At 42.1% G+C, this 16,034-nt stretch overlaps 1 protein-coding gene across 1 annotated transcript; it reads left to right on the top strand.

Moving 5' to 3' along the window:
* The first annotated feature begins 2,395 nt into the window (after positions 1-2,395).
* On the top strand, positions 2,396-15,912 carry COMMD4 (COMM domain containing 4). The gene is made up of 8 exons (XM_088445783.1): positions 2,396-2,520; positions 4,583-4,654; positions 6,726-6,791; positions 6,877-6,916; positions 7,157-7,276; positions 12,078-12,158; positions 14,589-14,753; positions 15,004-15,912. Exons 1-8 carry the CDS (start codon positions 2,518-2,520, stop codon positions 15,042-15,044), a joined length of 588 nt encoding a protein of 195 aa, XP_088301909.1. The 5' UTR covers positions 2,396-2,517; the 3' UTR covers positions 15,045-15,912.
* Positions 15,913-16,034: the final 122 nt, after the last annotated feature.

The following is a 16,034-nucleotide window of genomic DNA, read 5'->3' on the forward strand; positions in this document are numbered from 1 at the left end:
TAATTTATTTTATCACTTAACAAAATGCAAAGTGAATGAACAGAAGCAAAATGTAAATCAAATCAATATTTGGTATGATTACCCTTTGCCTTAAAAACAGTATCAATACACTTGCACTTACACTACAGTTTTTGAAGGAACTTGGCAGGGAGGTTATTCCAAACATCTTAGAGAACTATCCACAGATCTTCTGTGGATGTAGGCTTGCTCAAATCCTTCTGTCTCTTCATGTAATCCCAGACAGACTTGATGATGTTGAGAGCAGGGATCTGTGAGGGCCATATCATCACTTAATACATATATTATACACACTGTTTTTTGTGTGTATACACCTTACCTATATTGTGGTTTCTCTGCAATGGGGATCCTCTGATGAAAATGATCCTCCCTGGGCAGACAGTGTCTTAAGCCAGTATTCAATTTTCATGTAGGAAATCACATGGTCCGGAAGATGCCTGTTTGTGTAGGATTATAAACAATGTTGTCATCATACAACTGAGGTTCAACCAGATTTGTGTTACCTCCTGTCCCGTGTCCCCTGTACCCTCCTGTCCCATTACTCCAGCCTCCTGTCCCATCACTCCACCTTGATGCTTTGTACCAAAGGTCACTCCAGCCCCGCCTTTCCAGCCTCCTGTCACTCCAGCACCTTGCTTCCTGTCACTCCAGCCATAATTACCGACTTTTTATTATTCCTTTGCGGGAGTAGCCGGAAGAACTGCTGCTGCAGGCCGGTTCGGGGGATGGGGCGTAATTAGCCACCATCCCTTTCCTTGGAAAAGTCTGCTATTCGCTAGCGGGGCTAAATGACGCAAATCACGCCATTTGGGAGTCTACCCAACTTACATTCTTCTTTGACAGCCTGCATCCTCCTCTTCGTGCTACTCTGCCTCAGTGGAGCGGCTTGGAGGAAAGAATGCACATGTTGGAGGTAGCACCTGAATGGAGAGCCGCTGGGACCAAGCGCCTGTTGGCCAACAGTAATCTAACATGGTGCTGGCTGGGTGACTGCGGCTGCGCCCCCAGGGCACAAGAATCCCGGGCAGTAATAGCCCTGCCATTCCTCCCCTGATTCCGCTGAATGTGTTGGGGCCCCCTGTGTGGAGGCCCAGGGGCAACTGCCCCGTCTATAATTTTCAGCCCTGATAAAGGGTGGGATGGTTCATATTCTAAACAAAGCACTATTTTGGGAATTTTAAAATAATATATATATTAAGGTGGAAGATCCCTTTAATTTATAAATCCTGGATATTAAAAATCATACTTGCTTATATATCATACCTCCCTTCTCTGATCAACATGGCAAGTGATCGGAGTGTAGTGACACAATTTGCATCACCGTGGGCAAGCCCCCGCTGAGCAATATTGTGATTCATGCGCAGCAGAGGATAGGGGGGCCACAATAACAGTATTCACTGGGAAGTGAGCAGGATTCAGGAGGATGGTCTCTTCTCCCGGGAGTCCAAAAAATGTGGGGGTCTCCCTGATGTCTGGTAGTGTAGGCAAGTATTACAATAATGCATTATATATTTGCCTATTGTCCTGCAACTTTGGTTACCTATCCCGGTCTCCAGGGACAGCAGACTAGCCGCCCATTTCTCTGGGAAAGTGGGCGGTCCCGGCTTTGATAGCACGATTTATGGTTAATTGTGTCATTGGCTCATCGCTACCTAGCAGCTCCCCTTGAACAATGCTATAAATTGTAGGGGCTGGTCCGCAATAAAGCGATCCAAGGCTCCACACCTCACTCTTTCATAGTTGTCAACTGTCTGTGCCTAATTTATAGGGAGAATAATCAAGTTTAAAGATGATTCCTAGTAATGTCCGTAATTGACAGTACTGAAGGACTACTCTAAAATCCATTTTTTATCTACAATTGGTGTCACCTATTCTTATCAGGATTTATGGGTAGTTATTGAACAGCAGTAACTAAATTAAAATGCCAAACATTCAACATATTTATGGCATATCATATTGGAGCTTCAAGGTCTGCAATTCTCCTTACATCCTATTTTAAAATGTTGACAACTATGCAGTTACTGCATGAGCTGGGCACAGGAAGCTTTTATTATCACCTTGGCTACATACTGTCACCCCATTAGTAAGCTAGCTGGCAATAATGATATTTACATTACATTCGTCACTGCCAGAAAAATAACAGGTTTGCACTTTCCATACCGCAAAACAGATGCATTGCATAGAAAAATCATAGCAATGGATGTTTGTATGCAGGTCCGGCGCTAGGTGTCTCGGGAGTCTCAGCACCCTGCACCGTCCCGTGTTCCCCCCTCACTGCGCCCTCCCCCAGTGACTACGTTATTCACAAGCAACCAACGGGGTGGAGGGCGGAGCTTTCCTACTGCCGGACCCCGGCGCCCCTGTGCAACCGCACAGCCGGGAACATCCCTGCAATTTGTATGAATAAAGTTATTTTGTTTTTTTTTAAAGGCGCGCATGTTAAATGTCACATGATCGTTATTAGATCAGCTGACAGGAACAGCTGCAGCTGTTGGCACAATGGTAAGATCATACTACATGCATTCGTGTATCCTATCGTTTACGATCGCTTTATCCTATTGTAGCACTCATAGTTATTGCTTAGATTTCATGCTAACAATGGTAGTGTAATTGAACACGTACTAATGATTGCAGAGAGTAAATAAAACGGGTGTGGTATAATACGTAGCCTGCAGCATCTGTTTTCTTTTCTTTATATGAATTTCTGTTTTACTTGTTTCTACAGTTTGTTTCTCTCTAGCTGCATTTCTATAAGGCAGAGATAAAAGTAGCTCTAAACTTCAGAAATATACAGTATATAGCTGCCACCTTCCTTGATTTCCATGGACAGCTCCAGGATTATGAGTTAACCCTCGGAATGTTTTCTTTGCCAGAGACATATTAAAACCAGGGCATGTCAGAAAGGTATGCAGTCGGGAAGCCGGCAGACCTAATCCCGACAGCCGGCTTCCCGACTGCTTAATCCCGGCGAGGGTTAAATGACAGGCGTCTAAATCTAGACACCTGTCATTTTACCGACGCCGGAAGACCGGCATCCCGCTCGAAGGGATGCCGGGCGCATATAGCCACGTGGGGGGGGCGGAGGGTTAGGTTTAGGGTTCCCGGGGGGACTTAGGGTCAGATACCCCCCCCCCCTCCCGGGAGGTTAGGGTTAGGCTAGGGGAAGGGGGTGATAGGGTTAGGCACCCCCCCGGGGGATTTAGGATTAGGCACTTAGAGGGGGGGTTAGGCACTTAGGGGGGAGGTTACGGTTAGGCACCCTTAAGGGAGGGTTAGGGGGTAGAATAGGTTAGTGAATACTTACCTGGGGACGATCGGGATTTTCATCCTTGTTGGGCTGCCGCTGTTGGGATTTGAACCGCCGGGCATGGGTCCGGCAGTAAATCATACCAATTCCGTCAGAAACGTAGTCTCTTCTCCTCCATGACATTCATAATCATAGAACTGACATTTAGAAAAACAACCACTTTCAATTTTTTTTCTATTTAATAACCTTCTGCATCTGTCCTGCACCATTTTATTACTAACATTTTTTGCTTTTGTTGGTAATACAAAGAGTGACATTATTGATAAATATGTTTCCACTTTAGACACTAAGAAGCCACACTCCTTCCAGCGCCATTCACAAAGGAGGAAGGGGAAAATGTGCATGTTAAATATGCTGAGTATTACTTTATATGTAGCATTTTTGCCCTTGGTTTTTATCCCCCTAGAGCTGTCACTGTAGTTACTTACTTTTCCTACTATCCTTCTGGAAAATGTGGAGGCAATGTAGCAAGAAAAGAGGTTGGTAAGGCTTCATGGCATACTTGGAACATTATGGCTACGATTCCGGCACTACAAGATCATTATGACGAGGTTCATAGTGAATTGCATCTTCCGGCCACCCCCCACTTCTCCTGAGAGGTGACGGGATGCAGGAGAATTACCCACAGACTAATGCTCATATACCCGGAGAGTGGCCAAGTGTGCTTCTTGGTTTCATCCAGTTTGCAGGTCATTCATGTAATCGCACCTGGTCAATTTGGTCTCACTGTGGACTTAAGATGGAACCACTCTCTGGGACATTTTCCTGTTCCACATGGAGGGGCCGGGAGGTCTCTCCCTAGTTCCGGAGTTTCCCAGACATTTTGGCAGAATAGGCAGCTATGGCTTTAAAGAATACCTGTTGCCAGTAGACCATTGCATTATACACTTAACAAAACATATGTTTATTTACTTTTGTGCACAAAATTCTTTGCAGCTATGAACATACATAAGAACTAATGTGAGTGTGAACAGCTCATGCTCATTGTTTTCCTGAGAAATAGAATTAGGCACAGGCTTTGTGTGTTAGTAACTATATAATAACCAGTGTATATCTGCGGATTTCGGTGGCACCTTTTATAAATGCACAATTAAATTAACTATATGAATAAACTTTTTAATTAAAAAGCTACTATTCACTCCCATATGCCCTAGACCATTACTACAGTTCTATGTCATCATTTTTAATGTGTTGATATTTTAACATAGTCTTTATCTGTACATGCTTAAAATTTGTCGCTTACTTTTTCTTTTTTAGAGGTTTCGTTTCTGTGGTGATTTGGACTGTCCCGATTGGGTTTTGGCAGAGATCAGCACATTAGCTAAAATAGTTGAGTATATTCAGGGCTCTTTGAAACTTGGTTTTTGATACAAGAGTGGAGAGAGACAGCTTGGGTACACTTGAAGCCACGTTACTTGGATAAATCGTGTGCTTTTTGAAATTGTACAGTGGGAAAAGGGAAGATAATGCCTTTAAACTGAAAAAATATTTCCTGAAACAAATTCGGACAAAGCTTGCATAAAGTAGTATAGATGGGAGTGGTATTATTCTTCGGCATGTAGAATGTCGACAATTAGTATGTACGCAACATAATACTAGCATGGAACTAATGCTAATAGAAGCATTTTAACTGTGTTGGCATTATAGCTATAAACATGATCGTAAAGCATTGTTTAAAGCTAACCTTGTTAAATTGTATATATTCGCATTAGTACCACACCGGCAAGATGGATTTGGCATTATGGTGACCACATACTAATTGTCAACATTCTACCCGTGGACTACTTCCCGTATAAAAACTATGCAAAGCACTAGGGCCTTCATTCAGAGGCGGCCGTACGGTCTACGACCGCACGGCCGCCTCGATGTTTGGCCAGTGCGCATGCGTGAGACCCGCTACGACCGACAGCGCCGGTCTTAGCGGGTCTCTTTCCAAAGGGGGCGAGCTGTCGATGTTGATTGACAGCTCGCCCCGTTTGGAAGGCGGGCTGGGGGGGTGGCAGCCCAAACGTTTGGGGGAGGCCCCACTGACGTCACTAGTGATGTCAGTGGAGAGCTTCCGGCTCTGACAGAGCCAGAAGCTCTCCGGGGCTTACGACAAGTGAGACCCTACCCTAGGGTCTCGTCGTAAGCCCCGATGGTCGCGATGGTCTCTGACCATCACCGGAGCGGTCGTTAGAGCTGTGGGTGTAAACCCACAGCCTAACGTCCGAAACAGGCGGGCGGTCAGGATGCAAGCGGCCGCCCAGTTTCTGAGCGACCGCTTGCATCCTCCGACCGCCTCTGAATGAGGCCCTAGATGCTTTGTAAATTGTACATAGGGGGTCATTCAGACCCACTCGCGAGCGGCAGTACGCTCGCAAGTGGGTCGATGTTCCCCACTGCGCATGCGCATGACGGAGGGAGCTCCGTCGTGCGCATGCGCGAGACCCGGCGAGCGAAGGACTTTCCTTCACTCGGAGTCTCGCACCAAAGGGGGCGTGCTGTCGATGTTGATTGACAGCACGCCCCCTTTGGTGGGCGTGCCTGCCAGACGGAGGCGTTCCTATGATGTCAGTGGGAGTGATTTTGGCTCTGATAGAGCCAAAATCACTCCAGGGCTTGCGGTTGAGAAACCCGACCACAGGGTTTCACTCGCAAGTCCGATGGTCGCGATGGTCAAGACCATCGCGACCATCTTGTTGGACGCTCATATATGCTGTGGGTGGTGACCCACAGCTATACGAGCGTCCAGGAGGACGCTCCATTTTAATGGAGGTGGGCCCTGATTCAGAGCGAGCGCTCTGGTCAGAGCGTCCGGCTCTGAATCAGGGCCATAGTGTGCAATCTGTGCCATAACAAAGCTACATGCATACATTTTAAGTAATCATTATAAAGTTTGCAAACCTTGTTCTCTTCAGTTTTTGGCATTTATGCAAACCGGCAGTCTGTTTTTTGTTGTCAACTGAGAAAAGGCGTACCTGTTAAATGTCACATGACCGGAAAAAAAAAACCTCAGACCTTCCCTTGTCCTATCTATCTATCTATCTATCTATCTATCTATCTATCTATCTATCTATCTATCTATCTATCTAATATAGATTAGCACATTATATATTCTATTTACCTCTCCCTTTCTTGTAATTCTGTTTAAGTGTATGCAGAAACCATTCAAGAATTTACAAATTCATATAGGATATAAGTTTGCTCTTGTCTATGTGAACTAACTTTTTAAGATCTTAATTATCATTATTTCCACATTATCCCAATCATTTAGTCCTTGCTAAGTGATTCTTTAGTTTCAGTTTCTGTCTTTGTCTTCCTTAACCACCAATAGCTTAATTTTAGCCTTGTACAATTTACTGTCTTTATGTTCTCCCCCTCATAGTCCTATACTCGGTGTTGTCTTTTCTCTTTTCAGTCCTCTGTTAAGTTGAAGCTGATATGTGCCCAAGTACTAAAGGAACAGCTGGGGGAAGCTATTGATGTAAGTCATATGGACATAGTATCATTTTGGGTGAAGGTGATAATAGTGACTTGTGTCCCTCATAGCTGTTTTGTTTACTGAACAGTATGAAAAGATTTTGAAGCTGACATCAGATGCTCGCTTTGGTGAGATTTTACTTTATACCTTCCATATGTTTTTGTAAGTCTATATTTGTTTCTATATCCTACCATGGATCATGACAGAAGACGGTCTTCTCCCGAAACCGGGCAGTATGTAAAATATGCTTTAGATAAAACGTATCCAATATATTTTTTGTTAAAAATATAATCCGGGCACATATATGTGGACTTGTGTGCGATCAAATGCTTTATTTCTCATGGGGCTGCCTCTTCCTTCTTCTGCAGAATCTGGTGACATTAAAGCCACAGTTGCTGTCCTGTGCTTCATTCTTTCAAGTGCAGCCAAGCATAATGTGAGCAGTGACAATCTGTCCAGTGAGCTCCAGCAATTGGGTCTTCCCAGAGGTGAGAAGGGAGTCTGTTATTTCAGTCCAGGTTCTGGCTGTCCTGTCTGGCTTTTCAGAACACTGGGTCTCATTCAGACCCGCTCGCAAGCGGGTCGATGTTACCCAAATGCGCATGCGCACGACGGAGGCTGCTCCGTAGTGCGCATGCGCGAGACCCGGCGAGCGACGGGGAAGCCGTCGCTCGGGGTCTCGCTCCAAAGGGGGAGTGCTGTCGATGGTGAGTGACAGCACGCCCCCTTTGGTGGGCGTGCCTGCCCAGATGGAGGCGTTCCCATGGGAACGCCTACCGTCTGGGTCCGGCCCCACTGACATCACTAGTGATGTCAATGGGAGTGTGTTTGGCTCTGATAGAGCCAAAAGCACTACCGGGCTTGCAGCAGACGAGACCCTACCACAAGGGTCTCGTCGCAAGCCCGATGGTCGTGATGGTCTTGACCATCGCAACCATCTTTTTGGCCGCTCGCATAAGCTGTGGGTGGTCACCCACAGCTATGCGAGCGGCCAGGAGGCCGCTCCAATTTTAGGTAGGTCGGCCCTGATTCAGAGCGAGAGCTCTGGTCAGAGTGTCCGGCTCTGAATCAGGCCCTCTGTTTGTTCCAGTTCCATTTGAAGTTATTGTATAATTTTTAGTTATGCAGTCTAAATATAAAGTGAACTAATTACCCACAAATGCACACCTAAAGATTTTCTGTCCAACCATCCAACTAGTTGATTTGGTTGGAATGAAAATCTGGTAAGGTATGAAAGCAAATGACAATCAGCAATTTGCTCCCAAACGCTGGAAAATGGACAAAAACTGTTGTTTGAACAAATTGTTTAGATCAAACATTTAACAAATTTGTCTGAACGTCCATTTTCATCTGTTTTCTGGCATTTAGGTGCAAATTGCTGATCATCAGTTACTCCCATACATTACTAGATTTTAATTCCAACCAATCAACTAGTTATATGGCTGGGTACACACGTAAAGATTTTCTGTCCAACCATCCAACTAAGAAAGCAGTTTGGCTAATATTTTTAGAGACGTCTATGTGAGTAAAAGCTATTAATCCATGTAATTTATTAGGACCATATCTATCTATTCATCACAGATGCGGCTACTCTGACATAATTAGTTAGTGACCCATCACCATAGACACAGTGAATGCTCAACTACAGAAGCCTAAACAGTTAAAAAAAAAAAGTACAATAACAGTAGAAGACACACTAAGCCACTTTCGTAAATACAACAGGGAAACCTCTATGAGGGACTACACTGAGTGATTTGTTTATTGTATTTCCATGCAATATGGTCTATTATATTACAGCATTCATAGAATGAATTGGAATGTAGGAATATTTTATATCAAATATAGTACAAATAAACTCAATCAATTTGAAACATCGTCTTACATTATGCTGATAATTAAAATACCAATAGCAGATGCTACTTACAGAAAACAATGTAACCCAGGTATTCATTTAATCTCTGGGGGGATAAAGTATCTAATCTGAAAATCCAGCTGTACTCCAGTTGTAGTAGTTTTACTTTGAACAGTCAAAAAAAAGTATTGCGACCGGCTGGTGGCTGTGACCTTTATCTGTGGTGCCATAGATAAAGGTGACAGCGACCAGACGTTTGCGAGGCATTTTATGGAAGCACACCACAAGCTGACGTCCTTAAGGTATAAAATTGGCCACTTCCCCCTTTCCATTAAAGGTGGTGACTATACAAAAAAAATTAACAACTGGAGTCCTGCTGGATTTTCAGATTAAATACTTTATCCCCTCTGGGATTAAATGAACCCCTAGGGAAAAGATTTACTTAAGTTTCTAAAAATTAAAAGTGGTGGTGTTGCCTATAACAACCAATGAGATTCTGTCTAGCATTTCTCTATTGCACCCTAGAAAATTATAGAATCTGATTGGTTGCTATAGACAGCACCACCAATTAAAATTTTTAAAAGCTGCAGCAGATCTATCTCCTAGGGTTACATCGATAGATAAAATACTAATAGTAGATGTTACTTAAACTATCAGCATAGTATAAGATGATATATCAAATAGAGTTTGTTTATTTATGTGTGTGTGTGTGTATATATGTATATGTATATATGTGTGTATATGTATATATGTGTATATATGTATGTGTATGTATATATATATATATATTTTTTTTTTTTATTATTTTTTCATATAAAAATGTTCCTACATTCCAGTTTATCCATGCTGTAATATGTGTTTATTGTATTTCCAAGCAATATGGTTTTACTGTAGTCCCTCATAGATAATGTTTCTATTTACAATAGTGGCTTAGAGTATCTTCTACTGTGCTTTTGAACCCTTTTTGTGTTGTGTTTTTTTTTTTTTTTTTTTTTTAACTATTCAGGCTTCCGTAGTTGAGCATTCCCTGTGTCCATGGTGCACTAACCTAATTACATCAGAGTAGCCACATCTGCGACAGGCTCCCGGTGTCCTGCATATGGTGTAACGCTTAAAAGGTAAGAACTTTGTATTTGCAATATATTCCTGATGAAAGAGCCACTAAAGGTGCATACACTCGTAACTATTTGTTACCAACGTTTTTGCTTCAGATTTTTCCCTTGAAATAAATAAACGATTTGGTGTTTTGTAGTGAACGATTTTGTCAACGATTTCTTGAACAATTAACGATTTTTTTAAGCATGCATACAGTGAATGGACATCGTTCCTTCTGTCAAACATGAACAAACGATTTTCTGAACGAAGGGAAGATGAACGATAACTCAACTACAAACGAGAGCGCGCATTGGCAGTTATCGTTCATCGTTTGCTTAAAACTGAACAATTTTTTTGAACAACTTAACGATAACGACGTATAGTTCAAAAAATCGTTACGTGTGTATGAACCGTAAGAGTTCTGAAACGTTTAAATCTTTTGGGGTCCTGTGTGAAGTCTACTAGCCGCCCTGAGTGCCACTATTGTATTAAAAAATGTGTATGTGTATGTATATATATATATATATATATATATATATATATAACAGTAAGTAAGCAATTCAAGGTGCTGTCAATTTCACACATTTAATAGACACATCATAAATAATGGATGATTGTATATATGTAAATACAATATCACTTGACCGTTTTCCTAGTAGAATATAATCTAGATTTCAGAAAAAAAAAAATATTAATTCAAAGAACATTCTATATATCCTCACAGCACAACTTAATGAGTTTTTTAATCAATAATTGCCATTTCTGCCTGAGATATTATTTAAGTTATTTAAAATGTATCCAGCCCCAAACGATGTATCACTTTTGTTTCAGATTGTATCATTCTTTCATACCGGGGTTGTTCATCAAAGAGGAATTATAGTACTCAGTCTTTTATTAAAGTACATGTATTTGGCTTCCGTCTCCCATAGATCGGGGTTGTGGCTGGCAGATATTGGCTGGCCAGCAGTCCCAGATCCCAGGCTGTGTACTGCCTTTCATATAATCTGCGTGGGGATGTAAAAACAATAAAGTATGCTTGCTATTACCACAGTCGGCATATGTGGTTATACACTTCTCATGCATGCAAATCTGGATAGCAAACCATGTGATGTCACATAAAATTCACTAGAAGACAATGCCAGCAATTGTGTTTACTGTTCGTACAGGATCTGTGTAATGGACTAAAACTGGGCACACACTATAAGATATAGCCTACGATATATCGTTCCGACATGAATCGGAACAATTTACCACATGGATCATATAGTGTGTACGGCCGATTGTGCGGTCGTTCATCGCATCGTCCCATTTGCTGTGCTGCACAGCAGATGGGATGATGTGGTGAACCAGGCTGTGCTGCTAAATGCAGCATGGAGTGATACACAGAGCAGTCGTACACCGGATTGTGCAGTGTGGGCCTGATTCAGAGCCGCTCGTAAGAGGCTGCTTGTTTGCTCCGAGCGATGTTCGCACATCTGCGCATGCTTATGGGTTGTAATGCGCATGCGCCAACCAGTCAGTGCGGTCGGAAATTGTGTGCTCGCAAAATAGCGAATGCCTGCTAATTTGAGTGACAGAATGAGGCGTTTGTGGGTGGTAACAGGGGAAGGTGCTTGAAAACGGGGAGTGGAGATCCGAACGCAGGCGTGCCAAACGGTCAAAACGGGCGTTTAATGGGTTTGCATAATTAACAGAGCAGCGTCAACGACCACGTCACTTGGTTGTCTTTTAGCCTGAACTGCTCGCATGATTGTGGTAGGAAAATGCTACCACAAGAATAGCGTGCAGTTCATACGCCTTTCGATGTACTCGATTAATCTAATAAATAGCGGAGATGACGTATGATGTGAGCGGCCAAGGGGCGTCTTTACAAAATAGCGAGCGCATGTTTCGCTCGCTCAGACATAGAGGCGTCAACACACCGCAAACAGCGAGCGCTCAATTTAAATATCCTGCCCCTTTTTTAGAACGACCGTCCGCAAATAGCGTCCGGCTCAGAATCAGGCCCTGTGTACGGATGTCGCAATATATCATTTCATGAGGCCGTTCTGTCGGCTGGGTACACATTGTATAGTGTGTACCCAGCTCAAGTTGATTTTTCCAAATTTCTATGTATTAGTTGCTGACCCATCTTTTGGATCTGTGCCTGCACTCACTGTTTGTGATGCACTAAGGTATTTGATTCTATTTAATGTTTTGAATATAACACTTAGCAGTTAACATTTGTTGTATGAATATTCCTTTTGAGAAATATTGTAATTTGTGATGTTTTCCAGGTCTGTCTATGCATACATGAATTGTGTGACCTATCTGTTTAACTCCTGTCTTAATGTTTCTGTTAGAACACGCAGCCTCTCTCTGTCGCTCTTATGAAGAGAAGCAGACTGCTTTACAGGACACACTGAGGGAAAACAGCCTCCGCTGTAAGTATTTAGCTGTGTGACTCCATAAAACAGTCATTTGGCACATTGGTAAATTGTATGACACTCCTATATAATATATATCTTTTCTTTTCCTGGAACACTTCCTCTATCACTAATTCAATGGGGGTTTTTTTCCACTTCACTTGAGAGCCGATCAGCAGGATCACCTAACAACAATTTGACCACATGTATAGATGGTGAAGTCGGAAGAGATCCGGCTGTTCAGTCCTTTGGCCTAGAAAGAACGTGCAGCCAGCCTAAGCTCCATCCCTGGCCCCGTTTGGTCGATGTACAGTATTTTATTTCCAGCCAACTGCCTTGGTGTCCATTCAAATTAGAGTTGATCCCATAGAGCAACATTCACAGATGTACAAGTTTCTTACAGCTCTCCTGTAAGAAATCATTTAATAGTAGGCCTATGCAGAGTTTGATGCAGTTTGCCTGCAAATGGAAAATGCCCCCCCCCACCTAAAAAAATAAATAAAAAGTAATGCATGTTTTGACCTAGGCAGATCTGGCCATAAGTGCAAAATGCATCCATCTATTTTGGTGGCAAAATGTGCTTTTGGGATGCATTCTAAGTTTGTGATTACTTGCAACTTGTGTGTGTGATATATATATATATATATATATATATATATATATTATACACGCCAGCATCAATGTGACTCACCTGCACCAAAGCTCTTCTTAGCTCATAATGTGAATCTTATTTGCACTGCCAAAGCAATCAGAAGCGATATAACAACATACTGTAGCTAGCTAGCATACACTGACCACTGGGGCTTTCCGTACGTGTAAATCTGTGTGCAACTGAATCGGAGTCAAGTCTGTGTAAAAAGGTTTTGGTATGAGCATCCGTGGCTATTCCTCCCACTATGTTCTGTTATGCTTCATATGTGACTTAGTACTTGTGCTATTCCAATTCCTATGCAAGGAAATTTGCAGCCTTGCAAATGGTGATCAGCTTTGGCTGTGGTTCATATAGAATGCAAAATTTGAAAAAAGATTTGTTACGCTACACGTGTTGGAGCATCTAAGTCTCTCCATATGGCACAAAGATGCTAGGTATAAAATTAGTCCTCTGTAACTGGAGTTGTACACAATCAGAGTAGCTTTTCAAAAGCTCTGATCAATCAGAGAGATACCACAGTTTCATAAAAATTTAATTCTATCATTATTTCATGGGGTGTGCTGGTTTATTTATTTTTTTTGTCTTGGGACACTTCTGATCCTAGCATGCCCTGCAAGCCATCTGAATGTTCGAGTTTGCAGTACTACAAGTACCAGCATGAACAAACCTTTATAGGAGGCCTGGTTAACCTGGTCAAGCTGGGTCCTATAGTTCTTTGGGGCATTATATATATATATATTTTTATTTTTGTAATATTAACTTGCCCCAGCAGTGTTGAAAATAGTCATAGTGATATCTGTACAGTGCTGGTTATCCTAGCAGGGCCACTTTTATTTTTTTACTTCTTTTCTTGTGGGCTCAGTTTCTTTCACGCAAGGAGCCCCTATATGTCGTTCATCATAATTAATGGACTCTGTATAGGGTTTGGTATTATGCTAAAAACAATATATACTTATGAAAGAGGCACAGAAATGCAGTGTTTTTGTTATCCCCTCTATAAATGAAAAGCCTTATTGATTTTCCCAAGTTAACCATATATAAGGTTGGGGGGGGAGGTTTCTGTGAACTAAAAAATGTGTACCAGAATTATTTTCTGCAGGCCCCCTCTGTTTCTGCACAACTACCTACTCTTGTCTCTCTGTCAGTCTATTCTCCATCTGCTTTGGCCACGTGTCATCCTCCCCTCCATATTGTTTCCTTTTTTTTTTTTTTTTTTCTCTCTTTATCCACAACATTTTCGGCCCTCCAGCAACACTTTGCCTGATTCAGAGATGGACGGATTTACACAGCTGCACACAAGCGACTTTGCAAATCCATCCACCTCAGCTGCAAATTCAGAAGGAGGTGTCGGACACGTTCCTTGCTGCATCTGCGATCCCAACACTGCGACCGACGTTGCAGGCTCGTATCGTCCTAATGGTTGCATCTTTGGCCAGGCCGGTGTCTGATCTCAAGAGGCCAGGAATCTATGTACGCCGATGCAGACCCTGGCCTCGTCACTCCTGGAAAACTGAGGAGACACGCCTCCTTTTCTGGGAATGGCGACTAGGCATGCCCCTCCCCCCCCCATCCGCCCCTCAAGCGCCGCAGCATGTCAATCGTGTTGCGGCTTGGGGAGTCTACGAGTGAGATTGCAGGACCTGTTCTGCACAGGTGCAGACCCCTAAACCTCAGAGATGTGCGGTCATCCCCTAAGTTGATTAGGTTTTTATCAATTATTATGATTATTTTCAGTCTTGTAAATACAGTATATTGTTGGTATACAGTTATTTATGAGTGTTCTTATATCTCTACAGTGTCACGCCTATCCTCCTTGAGCTGGCGTGTAGACCAGACCCTTAGCTCCAGTATTCTACATGAAGTGAATGAGCCCCTGGTCCACTTAAATCTTCATCTAACCAACACTGGTCGCTCCAGGCCTGTAACATTGTCTGCCAGTAAATTAAGAGTGTTGCTGACAGGTGAGAAGGCTATTATATATGATCTGAAGACAAACTAATTATTCTGCCATTATGTTTCATTGATTTATATGTGCATATTTCTTTTTCTAGCTAATGAATGCAAGACCTGTTTGTGTATTCTTTAACAGTATGTAAGCTATGCTGACTTCTTATTCTGTATCTACTGTACCTAAATAGACTTCCTAACATGTTATTTTATGTGAACAGCGCAACTCTAATATTAACAAGACTTTTTACTTTGTGTATCTAGAATTGAAACAGGCTCTTGAGATGATGAACGCCCTCAACTGAGAACACTGCTCTTGGAGAACTGTTCTGTTCAGCTGAAGATCTTCAGAGCTATAAGTTATCACCCGGTGCTTTGTAAAGAAAGCTGTTGCTGAGAGTAGCACCAGTAGGAATTATATGGTCTGAGAACAACGCCTTGTGAATATTTAGAAATTATGACTCCTGTAGACTAATCCAGACCTACATAACCAGTGCATTGGATTTGAATATATCTTATGAAAAACAGAGTCAACTATTTGTCTTCAGATAGCATCTAAATGTAAGGCCTTGAATGTGATGCTTACAAGTATATTCCAAACTATATGTGAGCTAAAGAAAAACAGTATATAGGTATAAGGTAGATCCCATATTACAGCATAAAAAAAGCATTTTCTCCAACAAGATCTAATGACCCTCTCTCACATAATAGGGGGGTATTTATCAAAGCTGGGAGAGAGAGAAAATTGGTTAGTACTTTATCTCTCACAATCAGCTTCCAATTTACATTTTGCAGGCTGTGTTTTTAAAATGATAGGAGCTGATTGGTTGGTAATTAACTTTTTACAATTTTATATCTCTCCCAGCTTTGGTAAATACACCCCATAATCACTGTTGCCTTGTATCCCAGGTATTTCTCATACATGGCTTTTTGTCACTATTATCCTTGCAAATTTGTCAGTGTTATACCACCACATTGCAGAATGTTTGCTGTTTGGGGACCCCTGTCTCCTGCAGTTAAAGTTAGTGTATATTAAGAAAATATATCACCTTATAAATGCTGAATACTTTATTCTTAAACTACAGTAAAATGAAATTACGTAAATTACTTTGGACAATGAATACAGTTTATATGTGGTGTTGACATAAATAAAACTCAAACATTCCAACATGACCCCTACCATCTGGTACATAATGCTCTGCTTTTGGACTTCTCACCTAATTTATGATTGCATAAAAAAAAATAGTCTAGCAAAATAATGACAATTCCCACACCGTTGAAAGTAAAATTGTACT

Source organism: Taudactylus pleione, unplaced genomic scaffold (genome assembly GCF_031769625.1).
Source record: "Taudactylus pleione unplaced genomic scaffold, aTauple2 ptg000019l, whole genome shotgun sequence".
In the NCBI taxonomy this organism is placed as follows: domain Eukaryota; kingdom Metazoa; phylum Chordata; class Amphibia; order Anura; family Myobatrachidae; genus Taudactylus; species Taudactylus pleione.

Coding starts and splice junctions, on each gene's coding strand:
- COMMD4 (XM_088445783.1), top strand. Junction 6,792..6,876: donor AGCTGGGGGAAGCTATTGAT/GTAAGTCATATG, acceptor TTTACTGAACAG/TATGAAAAGATTTTGAAGCT. Junction 6,917..7,156: donor GACATCAGATGCTCGCTTTG/GTGAGATTTTAC, acceptor CTTCTTCTGCAG/AATCTGGTGACATTAAAGCC.